The sequence below is a fragment of the Lynx rufus genome, unplaced genomic scaffold (assembly GCF_022079265.1).
Source record: "Lynx rufus isolate CCGP_SWC_20201006 ecotype Redwood Valley unplaced genomic scaffold, mLynRuf1.p SCAF_15, whole genome shotgun sequence".
Lineage (NCBI taxonomy): Eukaryota > Metazoa > Chordata > Mammalia > Carnivora > Felidae > Lynx > Lynx rufus.
In genome coordinates, this window is record NW_025814829.1 from 6077372 (window position 1) to 6091808 (window position 14437).

At 44.4% G+C, this 14437-nt stretch overlaps 1 protein-coding gene across 1 annotated transcript in view; it reads right to left on the reverse strand.

The window, feature by feature from the left end:
• The window catches only part of MARK1 (microtubule affinity regulating kinase 1), an 82412-nt gene that overhangs the window by 13539 nt on the left and 54436 nt on the right, over nucleotides 1-14437 (reverse strand). The window contains exons 11-14 of the mRNA XM_047077213.1: nucleotides 10582-10681; nucleotides 9432-9544; nucleotides 6763-6916; nucleotides 6270-6463 (exon numbers count right to left, since the gene is read on the reverse strand). Of these exons, the coding sequence (XP_046933169.1) occupies nucleotides 6270-6463; nucleotides 6763-6916; nucleotides 9432-9544; nucleotides 10582-10681 (561 nt within the window). The remainder of the gene's footprint in view (nucleotides 1-6269; nucleotides 6464-6762; nucleotides 6917-9431; nucleotides 9545-10581; nucleotides 10682-14437) is intronic.

The following is a 14437-nucleotide window of genomic DNA, read 5'->3' on the forward strand; positions in this document are numbered from 1 at the left end:
AACATCACCACAAACCGGAAACCTGCGGCGGTGACAATGGCGGCCCCCTGGAAACCTGCAGGCTGCCATTCTTCACCTGCTCAGGGGACCCCCTCACCCCACCCCAGTCAATGGTAATGTTAAGGGGCCTAAATCTCCAGGGTCAGAGACATGCCCTGCTGCAGCCACCAACAGTGTGCGTGTGCAGGGCCTCAGGACATTCCCTCATTGCAGGTCTTAGCCAGGAGGCAAGCCGAGTCTGAGAAGTTCTGGAGAAATGAGAGGGAATAGGCAAAAAGGGACAGAATGTCCTTGTCATGCACACAAGCACTGATCTATAACCCCCGCTGTCGTGCCTGCCCAAATCCCAGCTAGTTACTAGTACTAAACTGTACAGGAATGACTTCCAAAAGGGATACATAATCTTCTGTTGAATCCTTATTCCAACAGAAAAAAATACCCTATTTCTGGCTAATCGAACTTTCACTCTTCTCTAAAATACATAACCAACTTAAAATGTGTTTAATCATAAGGGCAAGAAAGTTAATAGATACATGCTTCAACAAAGTTTGGAGGAACAAAAAAGCCTCATATAAACAAAACTGTTACAGTGCAGATTCCAAACCCTTCAAAGGTGCAGGCTCCTGGGTGGAAGGAATTTTGTCACCATTTACATAAAAAACAAAAACTAAAAGCTATAAAAGTACGGCAGCAAAACAGACTAAGATTATGAAGAATATGTTTTTAGGTAAGACACTGTCCACATTAAGTGAAGGCAGAGAAGTCAGGTTTCACCATGGAGAGATGCATTATGAAACTAGCTTGCATTACAGTTCTTAAAAAAAAACCTTTACTTTTGATGATTTCATCATTTGGGCTGTATTGTCACAGAAGCAACCTAACTGTGCACAAATTCCTGGCCAATTGTCTCTGGCCATTTTCAGTAACACTATTTTGCTTCTCCAAGTGTGATGGGTGAACAATTTCTCCTTCAAAACTGTGCCTTCTGGATTCGGGATCTTCCCATGCCACCTCCCTTCTCTTTGCCCCTGGATGCCAGTGACACTGGGGGTAGCAGCCCCCCCCCCCCACCGCCGCCAGGCAAACAGCCGAGGATCATGCACAAGTTATAGAAACACAGGTTCACTGACTCCATGTGATACAGGTTCATCTGTAAAACTAACTTTTAGAACTGACTTTCCCAGTTCACATAACAAAGCTCTGACGGCTGATGAACAAGTAAGGCTCTTCTTGTTTAGGATTTGGGACTTAGAGAGAAACTACCCTTGCAGACCCCTTAACTCTCAGCTTGACAACTTCCCTAAAGGGGATATACAAATTTTTCTGCATTTCCTAAGAAACCAACCCCTGTAGACAACCCCCTGGGCTTATTTTATACTAGACCGCATGTTATGTAATCACGCTATAATTTTTATGTAAAACGTTTTATTTTATAATCATTATCTTAACCTTTCTGAGTCTCCCTGAAAGTAGTTTCTCCTTTCCCTTGTTCTTTTAAAGATGGTGATGAATAGTATTTTTTACAAGACACAAAATTTTCTATTTTGTATTACTTAGCTTATGTGACGAATATCATTGAAAAACACATTTTCAAGTTTTATTGTCTTTTGATTAAAAAACAGCATAACTGGGGCGCCTGGGTGGCTCAGTCGGTTAAGCGGCCGACTTCGGCTCAGGTCACGATCTGGTGAGTTCGAGCCCCGCGTCGGGCTCTGTGCTGACAGCTCAGAGCCTGGAGCCTGTTTCAGATTCTGTGTCTCCCTCTCTCTGACCCTCTTCTGTTCATGCTCTGTCTCTCCCTGTCTCAAAAATAAATAAAACGTTAAAAAAAAAACAAACAGCGTAACATATTTGCATCTTCAAAACTCAACATCTGGCTTCCATGTTTCTAGACTAGCCAAGAGCTTACCATTAACTGCTACGCGCAAAATTTTTGGATGGGAGTTTCTGGAAGGGAAGAATATTGTTTGCTTTTCCTGCCTATTACTGCAGAAAGAGTCCTAAGGTCTTTCACAAAGAGAAACACTCCCATCGTTTAGAGTCTGTGATGTTGTGGGTGACGAAAAATAAAAGAGATGATACAGATAACCAACAAATTTCACCAACCATTACATCTATTTAACTCTTTACCTCAGAACTGCCCCCACTGCTCTCTATAGCTTGTCAGTATCACCCTTAAGTCATACAGTAGACCAATGTTAAGTAATGCAGACTGACAAGTAAGAAATTTTACTACTGGTTTAAAAAGGTTTCTAATTCATAAACATTAAAAGTGCTGTTGGGGTGCGTGGGTGGCTCAGTCGGTTAAGCGTCCAACTCTTGGGTTTGGCTCAGGTCACGGCCTCACAGTTCGTGAGATCGAGCCCTGCATCAGACTGCACTGACAGTGTGGAGCCTGCTTGGGAGTCTCTGTCTCTCTCTCTCAAGGAAAAAAAAAAAAAAAAAAAAACCTTAAAAAAGTACTGCTAAACTACATGACTTACTAAATTATCTATTCATCTCATGATTTATTTTTCCATCAGAAAGCAAAAAGCCATCGGAAGGGAGGTGGGAGGGGGGATAGGGAAAACAGGGGGTGGGGATTAAGGGCACTTGTGATCAGCACCAGGTGTTGTATGGCAATATGGAATCACTGTATTGTTCACCTGAAGTTAATATTACACTGCACGTTAACTAACTGGAATTTAAATAAAAACTTAAGAAAAAAGAAAGTGAAAAGCCATGTCATGCCATTTGAGTGCATTAAATATTTTCTGTTATATTCCATTTTTTGTTTAAAAGTTTAAACACTTTTTATTTTTGAGAGACAGAGACAGAGAAAGTGCGTACGTGCATGCGTGTGAGCAGGGGAGGGGCAGAGAGAGAGGGAGACACAGAATCCGAAACCGGGCCAGGCTCTTAGCTGTCAGCACAGAGCCCGATGCGGGGCTTGAACCCATGAATCAGGAGATCCTGACCTGAGCTGAAGCCGGACATTCAACTGACTGAGCCACCCAGGTGCCCGCCCCTATTATACTCCATTTTACAAATTAATAGAATCAAGGGTAAAAATGTTTATTTTTTCAACCAATATTTCATAATGTGACAGCACCTGGATTGTAAATGCTCAGTTCCTTCCTCCTGGACATTACCTCAAAGGAAAGGGATCAGAGCTGTGTATCTGGCTTTTGTATTTTGGGATCGGGAAACTTTGTGTGAGGAGTCAGATGACAAACATTTTATGCTTTGCGGGCCATGCCATCAATGTCACCGTAGTCTGGAAAATGCAAATTGATGGCAAAAAGGATACACTTTTTTGTTTGTCGGCCCTCAGGCAACGATTTTAAAGGTCGATTAATATCCAGTTGTTGATGAGCTTGTGGAGATACAATTACTCTAATTACTCCAGCCATCGAAATTACGCTGGTAGCGTCTATTAACAATTTAACTGTGCATGTTCCAAGGGTACGCACATAGCCAGGAGCGTGCATTAGCGCCCAGAATTAGCACCGGGGCCCCGGATGAGGGGGTGGGAGGGAGGGGGGCAGCTTGTGCAGTCAGGGACACTGGGGAGTGGGGTGAGCCACCTGAGGTTAAAAAAACCCGGTCACCCAGAAACCAAACTTCTGAGAAGGTATTTAAGAGAAACACAGTAATGACGTTATGTATCCAAGGACAAATCCTCTGAAAAGCTGAAAACTCTAAACACCGCACGGACAGGGGAATAAACTGTGACACACGCGTCTGTCAGTACGAGGAGAGAACGTGCAGGCCCTCAAGAGACCGCAGTGGCTCCAGGTGTTCGGATGTACAAGGACCCGATGATATTTTAAGTGAGTAAATTAAAATGTAACGGATATAGTACGATCTCATTTTTATAAAAAAATAAATCCCCTACGTACACGTATATTCATTTATGTGTTCTTTAAAAAGGAAAACCTATAAAGGAATTTCTCCCAAATGATAACACTAGTCACAGTGGAAGTGGAGAATGGAAGGTAGGGTAAACTGTTAATTTTTCTTGAGACATTTCTGAACTGTTAAAACCAAACAAAATGTATTATTTTGGTTTCTTGCATTGCCAAAATTAATACAGTAAATGAAGATAAATTTAGAACCAAGGGGCTCAGAACAAAATTTCTCTATGAGAATCTTTTGGCTTGTGTTGTTTTTTTCCTTAAAGATGATAAAGAAGTGTGGCATAAGTACCTTGAATTTAAACCAGTGTCAGAGTTGTTATGCCCTCTTTACTAAACATGCTTTGAAAAGCCACACATGCCTCAGCACCAACGATTCTGAGGAATCAGCATGTTGACACACAGGAGGAGATTATAAACAAGGGGAGAGAAGGTTTACATGGGGAAGCGACAGCCAACAATACAAGACAGCGTCCAGCTGATAGCTCGATGACACGATACGACAATCAGAAAGACTGACGGGATCCGGAGTGCTCAGTCCCAGGACACTCGATCCAGGAGGTGGGGCTGGAAATGACCTGTACGAATGGCATTTGCATAACGTGAGGGGGGAACTTCAGACAAGAGCACCACGTGGAAACGGGAGGAAAGAGGCAGCTGAGTATATCGACGGGAAAGAAAGATCCACCCCAGTGGAATGACAGATCGCTATAGGGCGGTGGCAGAAAATAAGGGACCAGATTCTTTCTTTCTGTGCTGTGGGGTGATGACGCTCCAGAAAGTGTCCTGTAGCTGATGTTTAGGTAAGGGAAAATGATGGCCTGCCTGGGAAAACTACTTTTCTTAATGACGTCTGAAACTCTATTAGAGTTAAAAAGCATTTCCAAACAGATCAGTGGGCAGGTAAAGTGGTTACATTTATCTGTTCTGAAAATGGTTATGCACACCTATTTCAGAGTCTAGGCAGCGACAATCAAATCACATGTTTTAAAAAGATATGGTTTCAACGAACTACATGAGACAGTTGGTGCTAGGGAGTTTTAACCCCTTTGCAATTAGGGTTGTGCTGGGTTTTCTGGTATTCTACTTCATGTTTCTATTTAAAGTACTTTCTTCCCTTTTCTTCTCTTTTCCTGCTTTCCCTAGGCTAAACCAATTTTTTTTCTTCTGTTGGTTTAAAAGCTATAAGTTCTATTTCTGTTCTTACGTTGTTTGTCCCTAAGTTCCTGAACTCATGTTTGCTCAATGCTACTGTTCCTCTTTTTTTTTTTTTCCGAGAGAGAGCAAGAGAGAGAGAGCGCACAAGCTGGGGAGAGGGGTAGAAGGAGAGAGAGAATCTTAGGCCCCATGCTCAGTGTGGAGCCGGACACGGGGCTCGATCCTGGGATCACGACCGGAGCTGAAATCGAAAGCCAGGCGCCCAACCGACTGAGCCACCCAGATGCGCCCCCTCCCACGACTTTTTTTAGAACTTATTCTGATCTTATCTTTTGCTGAAAGGCGTGGGCTCCTTTTCTTTTAATCTCCACCCATTCTTACTTCCTGGGTATTGTCCACAATGTCGGTTCTGAATTTTCATTTTGTGTGTGTGTCTGTGTGCGTCTGTCACCACATACACACCTGAACCAGTTATTTCATCACGTTCAACTGCATATATTTTCCAGCGACACCACAGATTCATTTCTCTTCCTGTCAGAGTACGGTTCTCCTCACACCACAGTGTTTCCAAACAGGTCACTATGTAACGAGGCCGCTGAGATATCTGCTGCCTAAGAACGTGCTTATCGGACTTTCACACTGAAACGACAATTTGGCTACATACAAAACTCTGGGTTCAGTGTGAGTCTCTTTTAGTTCTTAAAACATATCACTACTCTACTTGTCTTCCTGCATTCGTGCTACTGTTGAGAAATCTGATGTCAGTTTGAATTTTGTTCCTGTTAAGGTCATCTTCTACCTTATCCTGGAAACTTTCCAGAAGTTTTCACTTGGTTTTGGTGTGTGTGTTTCACACTTTAGTGAGTCCAGGAGTAGGTTTTCCTTCTGGCTTCTGTTTTTCTGAATCTTTTAATTTATTTTTATTTTTTATTTGAGACAGAGAGAGAGAGAGAGAGAGAGGAGGGAGAGGAGGGGCAGACAGAGAGGGAGAGAGAGAGAGAATCCCAAGCAGGCTCCACATTGTTCACACAGAGCCCGATGTGGGGCTCGATCCCATGACCATGCGATCATGACTTGAGCCGAAATCAAGAGTCAGACGCCTGACTGAGTCACCCAGGTGCCCCGAAACATGTTTTTTAAAAGGATGGTTTCCAAGATTATTTTTTTCAAAAGCAATCTGACAACAAATTGCAACATGCCAGAATGTTCACTCACACTCGGGATAGTTGAAGACTTTTTCCTTTCTGGCCCCACAAGAGGGCTTGCAGTCACCTCACTTTTTGACCCAACCGTAGTGCTGCCAAGTTTCCGAGCTAAGTCCTTGTCCCACTCGTCTTTCTGTTCACTCTCCACGCTGTTAGCCTGAGGCCTCTTGGTGTATGACACGGCAGGGGGAATGGAGGGCCCAGCTGTAAACACATTAAGAAAGCACAGTTAGCCGAAGATCCTCGGACACAGTTTCTCCTGATGAACAAAACCTCTAAGTTAAAAATATCCTTCCTTATATATTTTACACTTGGAACTAACATTAAACTGTTTGATTATAAAAGTTAGGTCAGTCCCTAAAAGGGGGATTCTATTAATCATGCAATAACAGAAATCGGTGATAACAGATGATACAAGCACATAAACACATGAGTGCGGAGTTCTCGATAAACACAAGTTTGGGCAGGACTGGTGTCTTTTCACTGGTTTGACTTCTCCCCACCATGATCACTGAAACGCCGCTGCTTCTGGTTTGCTGAGATGCTTCGCTGGACCTTCAGGTGGGCAGGGGACTGGAGGCTGCTGTTGTTCAGGTCACTGCTGGGCCGTGACCTCTGACACAAGCTTCCGCTAGATAACGACTCGCCGCCTTCAAACTATAAGGAGAAGACAGATCGCAAGGATTTTAAAAGAAAAATGTTTATGCAAACAATATGCACTCCTGGTTTTCTAATCTATCCCAAGCCATAAGAAGAGTAATCAGAACCGAAAAGAAAAATCAGTTTGGACACAGAACTGTGAGTTGGCAACCAGGAAGGGAGAGAACTGGGTACAGTGGGTCTCCACGAGTCCGTGCGCCCTTCTGTTATCTTGTACAAGTGGTTTGGGATCCTTAGTTTAGTCAAAACACCAAAGACCAGTTACCACTTACTGAATGGTTATCATATAGTAGGTGTCTTGCTAAGTAGGCTCTTTCTACGTTACTTTGTGTAGTCATTACAATAAATTCAATTGTTTACTAACCTGAACTTTACAGATGGAAAACTGAGGTTAGGAGGACGAAGGGCAATCTTTGGGATTCAAACTCAGGCATAGTTGGAATTCAAACTTAGGATGAAATCTAAAATTTTAACTTCAAACATCCGCTTTTTTTTTTTCCTACCACACTTACAGAACAAAATTTGGTTTATTGACTCTGATTTAGAGACTACATCTATTTAGATAAGCACAGTAAATAGGGGGTCGATACACTAGCCCTCTCCTTGTAACCACAAGAGGTTTGTTGCCCGCAAACTTCTGACTGAGTCACTGGCATCCCAAGGGAAAATGTAAATTGATATGTAAAGTTACTAACGACAAATAGCAGAGTTATACTGATGAAAGTGGTAACAGATAACATGGAACACACAGTAAAGTACCAGAAACTGTTTTAGGAACTGTGCAAGTATTAGTTCATTTAACCCTCTCAATGACCCTCAGAAGTAGGTACTGTTATCCTCATTTCACGGAGCAGGGATCGGAAGCACAGAGAAATTAAGGAAAGTGCCCAAGTTGATAGTTAGCGGCTGTGGGGGTGGAGGAGGGGTGGGGATTCAAACCCAGTGAACCTGGCTCCAGAGTTCAGGCTCTTACTACTTAGAGTAGCCTCATTTGTTTGTATTCGATACAATTCAAACTTCATTTTAATTCATGCACGGGCTGGGCTCTATACTTATGACGCCAGTGCTTGCTTAAGAGGAAAATTAAAGATCTCAGGAGTGAAATCTCAACACATAAGTAGAAATAAGTCAAAGACTTTAGAAACAACCATTTTACTATTTCCCACTTCTTAAACTTCTCTTGATTTGCCTTCTTTGATACCGCTTCTCCAGCTGTTCGTGTCTCCACTGAGCTCCTCCCCCCACTGGAATGGCAGTACCCAGCTGGCAGGGCCAGAGAGGGACAGATGAGTTACCGCGTGCGAAGTCCTCAGAACAGCGGCTGGCACGTTAGTGCCGTGCTCCTCTGACGACAGCTCGCAAATCTATTACTGCTGCTTCTAACACTCCCTCCAAACCAGATCTTTACACCCAAGTGTCTACTGAAGAGCTCCACCCAAGAGGAATCTCAAATTCACCCACCTCAAGTTGAACAAACCTCCATTTTCCCCCTGAAATCCACTCTTTTCGTATCCCGGCAAATACGGCTCACAAAACCAGTCACCTGTGCTACAAATCTGAGGGTCCCTCGGCCTCATTTCCAACAGGCCGCCAAGTACTGCTAATTCTACCTCTGACGTGTCAGCCTGCTGTGGGTGTCTGTAGTCCTGTCTGTCCTGGAGCGCCCCGCACCTGCCCCCGACCAGAGCAGCGGCACGCTGTAAGCGCACCGCTAACTGCGACCCCCTCTAGAACAAGGGCTCCTTGCGAGCAGAACACGGCAGAGTCCGTAAACGTCAGCTGAATGTACTGCTTCGCCAACAGCTACCGTCTAATTAAAGAGAATTTCAGTCTATTCCACAAAGTGCCTCCCACAGGTATCTAATCATTAACAAGCTGTCAATGTTCTCGGCTCTGTTCTTGACTCTCAATTCATACCTTTATTTTTGCTGTGCCAAAGGACTGTTTGGTTTTATGGTTCAACCACCATCTGTACACAGTTATTCCTGACCTGAATCTATCTCCTTATTATACAGATCTCTCCTGGCCCTGAGAATTCCCCATTGCAAGGATCAGAGCCACTGGATGTTCTAGAAGGCAAAATACCACCAAACAACATTTTCCTGGGTTCCCACCTACTCAAATCACTTCAGATACATGTTTTGTTTTAAATGCCATCCCTTCCTTCCGTCTCGTCTTCCTGCACACCCAGAATAACCATGTTCCTTTGTGCAGGGCTGTTGTTTCTGGAGACACAACCCTGGGGGCTCTCATTCTCAGAGACTAGACTGTGTGTGCCCCTCGGAGCTAAGCAAGGTACTGGGTCTGCTCTTGCATAGCAGAATCCCCCCTGGTACTTGGAAATGAAATCAGCTCATAACTTAGCATCTTGAGTTTGAACTCGAAAAATAAGAATGTTAGGGCCTTTATATTATTTTCCATACCATACAGAACAGATGTGCTAACATTATATCTTAGCTGTCACTTGTCTCAAGAAACAGTTGACATTAATCTGTAAAGGTAAAGAACTTACTTCAGGTGGTTTTCTACCTAGTAGAATATACGTAGCCATAACTTCATCATATTTCTGATTTATTAAGGCGTCATTTATCTCATCTCGGGCAAAACCCATGGTGACCATGATGTCTAGAAAAAAAATGCAAATTTTCTGAAAATGGGTTTATTTTAGTAAACAAACCAACAAATGTAAGTTTGCCAACACAAGATATGAAAAATTCTGGAATTTTAAAGAGTAACATTAACTACCAAAACTTCTGTATTATTAACACACAGATACTGCATATTCAGATGCTATACAGTCACAATTTTTCATACAGAAACTATACCATGGGATCCACATTCACGTGCCTAGCCCGCTTCTCACCACCTAACACATTCCTGAGCTCCTCTGTTCAGCCAGAGACACACTAGCCATCTGTGACACACACAAAACCCCTTCTTTCTTTTTCTCTATCTGTTAACACACCGTCCACCACCCATGGAGTGGTTTCTCTCATCTCCTAACAACTCCTACTTTCTGATCTGAAGGCAGGCTGATTCTTCTTTGGGAGGCTTGAATCCCGCAGTTGTTCTGAGCCGATTCCTAACACCCTAGAACACGCCTCCCTTGCCCCTCTGCTCTCAAGACAGAGAGGAGCACGGGTGAGATGAGTCAGCTGTGAGTTTCTGCTGGCTTTGGTAACGGAGACAGAGTTGCAGAGAACAGGTTGGAAGCAGAGCACGGCTGGGTGTGGGAGGATGCACCCCGCCGAGACGCCGGAAAATAGAAAGGGAGAGCCAAAGTGTTCATCCCCTCAGCTCAAGTGCCTCCACATTTTTGGTTAAAATACATGCTACGTTTTGCTGATACTTATCAGTCTGATCAGTGCTGATACTTAAACCATTCCTCCTGTTAGGGATTTGCTGAAAGAAAAGAACGAGGTTTATCTACATTATTTTAACTTCTGTATCACTGTTGTCAAGAACTGAAATGGATTTTAAAATACATGAGGACAAACTTGAAATTGTAACGTTTGGTGAAAATTCAGGGAAAGAAAAGATGACAATGCAAGTGTTTTCCAAATAAAAACGATTTCCTATTTATGTTTGTAAACACTATCTTGGTAGAGTGCAGGTCTCTTACAGTGTAGGGACAGCACGTCTCCCAGTATCTAAATACTTACCTATCCGTTTCGTGTCATTGAAATCTGGTTCAGGCTCAGAATATGGCTTTAGTTCTTCTTCTTCGTGACCGACGTTCATCCACCGATCTTTCATTATTTGCTAGGAAATAAACTTTACATTATGTTTGGCCAATCAGAACATTCCACCACTTATTTTAGCTCTATTTTTAGCTAGTGTGAAATTTTTGGGTTCACTCAGCATGAATCATGATGTTTTCAATCTAAAGTCATTTTGCAGGTTGACTGCCAGGCCGAAAGAGGGGTGAGGCTTTGGGACGCACTTACATACCTTGTGACAGTGACAACTATCGTCACGCACACTCCCTGAATGTATGGATTCAAAATAACCTGCTGCCCATATTCCTCTAAAAGGAATATTATCTCACTTGCAAGTTTTAATCTCAGAACCCAGTGATTTCAACCTTTGCTTCATCCTATTGCATTTAAGATTAGTGAAGAGAGTATTCATTTTTCCTGGTCTTCTACCCAATGAATACTTATACACCTGCATTTTAAAGTCACCACTTATAAAAGCGTTTGGAAAGCAGACACCATGGGGAATGGAAGACAGGGTTAGTAAGTAAAGACGGCTCAGAGAATGTGGAAGGGGAGGGTGGTCAGAATGTCAGAATGGAAGCCAGACTCAGGGATGAGCAAGGATGGGGGTGAAAACAGGGACTGGTGTGAATTAGAGTCAAAACCAGGTGAGGTGCGAATTCGAGCAGTCCCGGTTTGTTAAAAGGCAACCTCATTGGGGGCATCCTACGGAATGGGGAAAATGTTCACAAACATATATTGGAGAAGGGGTTAATATGCAGAATACATACGGGAAATCTGACAATTCAGCAACAACAAAACTGCCCAATTCAAAAATGGGCAAAGGACTTGGATAGATATTTCTCCAAAAGAATATACACCAAGAGCCAATAAGCCTATGAAAAGGCCACTAATCTAACATCACTAAACATCAGGGAAATAAAAACCACAACGAGGTATCACCTCACTTCTGTCAGGATGGCTACTATAGAAAAAAGTGAAAGTAACAAGTGTTGGCGAGGACGTGGAGAACAGGAGCCCGTGGTGCTGCCACTGTGCCTGCACGACGGTGTTGCTCCTTCGGCGAACAGTGTGGAGGCTCCTCAAAAGGTATCAGCAGACCTATAAATACGATCTGGTAATCCCACCTCTGGGTTTATGCCCACAAGAACCGAGAACGGGATCTTGCGGGGTATCTGCACCCCCGTGTTCACCACAGCTTTCCTCACAACAGCCAAGGTGTGAAGCAACCCAGGCGTCTGATGGATGAATGCGTAAAGAAAATGTCGTCTATACACACAACGGAATGTTACTTAGCCTTAAAACAGAAGGAAATCCGTATGCTGTAGCACGGATGAAACTTGAGGACATTTCTAAGTGAAATAGGCCAACCACAAAAGGACAGATAATCATTACATGAGGGATCTAGAGTAACCGAACTCACAGAAACTCAAATTACATCCTTGGTGATGTTCTCAAGTTTAAGATGACAATGTTAACAGACTGAAGATAATAACGAGTGGGATGAGACTTGTCACAGATCTGCAGCAAGTGAAAGATTCTGGAAGAGTAAGAGTCCATCACATGACAAGGGACTGGAAGGGAGAACACAGGCCACACGGGCAGACGCTCAAGGGCAAACGGCAGGGGTGCGTGTCTGGAGGACAGCGAGTTCAGAACGACCGGAGAGCACGGGGCGAGATGGGTGGGGAGGCAAGATGAGGGTAGAATATTAATAGGGTTTCTTTCAATCACCTAAGGGGCACGTCTGGAGGGTGTGATTTTGAAGTCTCTCTGGCCAGTGTGTGGAGAGTGAACCAGAGGGGTTCGTGACTGGAGGCCCAGAAATCAGCTAAGAGGCTTAGCAAGAATCTAGGAGAGAGGTGACGCCCGTCTGAATTAAACGGAGGCAGTGGCGAGGGGAAAGGACGGATTTTCAATACTGGGCTGGTAAAAATCAAGAAAACTTTGTGACTGGATACGATGGGGAATGAGGATGTGGGACCGTTCAGAGGAAGAGAAGATGATGCCCAGGTTCCTGGTGTACACGACGGAGTAGAGGTGGACACCACCTCCTGGGAGAGCAAATTCAGAAAGAGGAGGAGACTGGATGGGGAAAGAGGCGGCTGAGCGTTGGAGCAGAGGAGTTTGAGTGAGGTGCTGGCGGATAGATATCCAAATAGACATGTTCTGTAATGTTCTGTGAGCTCCAGAGAAGCTCAAGAGAAATCTGGGCTGAGGACAGAGATTCAGGAAGCAGCCGACACATGACGTCAGAAGCTGTGGATTCTCCAGGAATCCAAAACAGAGTCGGAAGGAGTAGACGGGGGTCCACGGCACAGCCCCACGGAACACTGGCATTTAAGGGTTCGAGAGAAAAGTGACCCGAGAAGTGAGTGGAGGAGGGAAATCTGCACAGTGTGACACGGAAGGAAAGGCAAGAGTTTTTAGTTTTTAAAAATGTTTCACTTATTTATTTTGAGAGCGAGTGAGCACATGAGCAGGGGAGGGACAGAGAGAGAGAGGAGAGGGTTCGAGAATCCCAAGCAGACTCTTCACTGTCATCACAGAGTCTGACCAGGGGCTCGATGCCATGAACCAATCGCGTGATCGTGACCTGAGCTGAAATCAAGAGCTGGACGCTCAACTGACCGAGCCACCCAGGCGCCCCAAGGCGAGTTTATCGAGGAGGACACAATGGTGTCCTGTCAAAGAAGGTGATAATAAAAAAGTAACCTGCTGTGTTTAGGAGCAAACACGAGTGGCATCCCTGAGGGAGGTTTCAGGGGAGCAGAGGGGACACTGAGAAATAAGGCACAGGCAAGGACACGCGCAGCGTAAGCGGAGCTACTTTTTACAAAGTCGGGCCGGAAAGGGAGGAACAAGAGGGATTCTAGGCAGGGACTGCGGGCTTGAAGGGTGCCTTTTTCTAAAATGGGAGACACACGTACAAAGGCTGTGAGACAAAGGTGGCAGCAGAGAGGAGGCTGGACGGGACAGAAGAGGGAGCTTTTCTGAAGGAGAGAGCTATGAGAGGCACACAGGGATCTGCTTCACTGAAGTCAGAGCCCTTGAGGATAAAGACTGGGCCTTCACTACCTTTCTCAGCACACACGCTTGGTGCTGTGTTTGGACTGGGCAATATTTTGTTTTATTTTTGATGTTTTTATTTATTTTTGAGACAGAAAGCACGAGCAGAAAGCACGAGCTGGGCAGAGAGAGAAAGAGACAGGGACCGAAGTGGGCTCTGTGCTGAGAGCAGAGAGCCCGACGCGGGGCTCGACCTCACGCACCATGAGGTCATGACCTGAGCTGAAGTCAGATGCTTAACCGACTGAGCCACCCATGCGATGAGGCCCCGGGCAATATTTTAAAATAAGGCTGCTACAGAAGCCCCGGGTACAATGACATGTTGAGAGGAGCTTAGCAACGAAGACGGCTGAGGGAGCCGCTAGAACTTCCGGGAGACAGACAACCGAGGGCTGTGCTGGGCCTGAGGACACTGAAGAAGGAAGAGCTACAGAGGTATCATTCAAAGCACCTGATGACAGAATTTGTTCTGGGAACGAGGGAAAGAAAGGCTGGAATCCAAAAGGGTTCTGAGGATTCTAAGTCAGGCGCCTGGTGGAATAAACAACACTGTATCTGTGAATTAAGTGAGAAACGCAGGAGCAGTAACAGATTTGCTAGCTGGAAGATGGGCAATTAAAAGCAAAATGAAGATACTCCAAATTTCCGGATATTTCTCAATTACACTGTGCTTGCTTGGTGTTCATTTCATAACCATTGTGTGTCTGTCGTCATCAAGGAGAAAAACGTG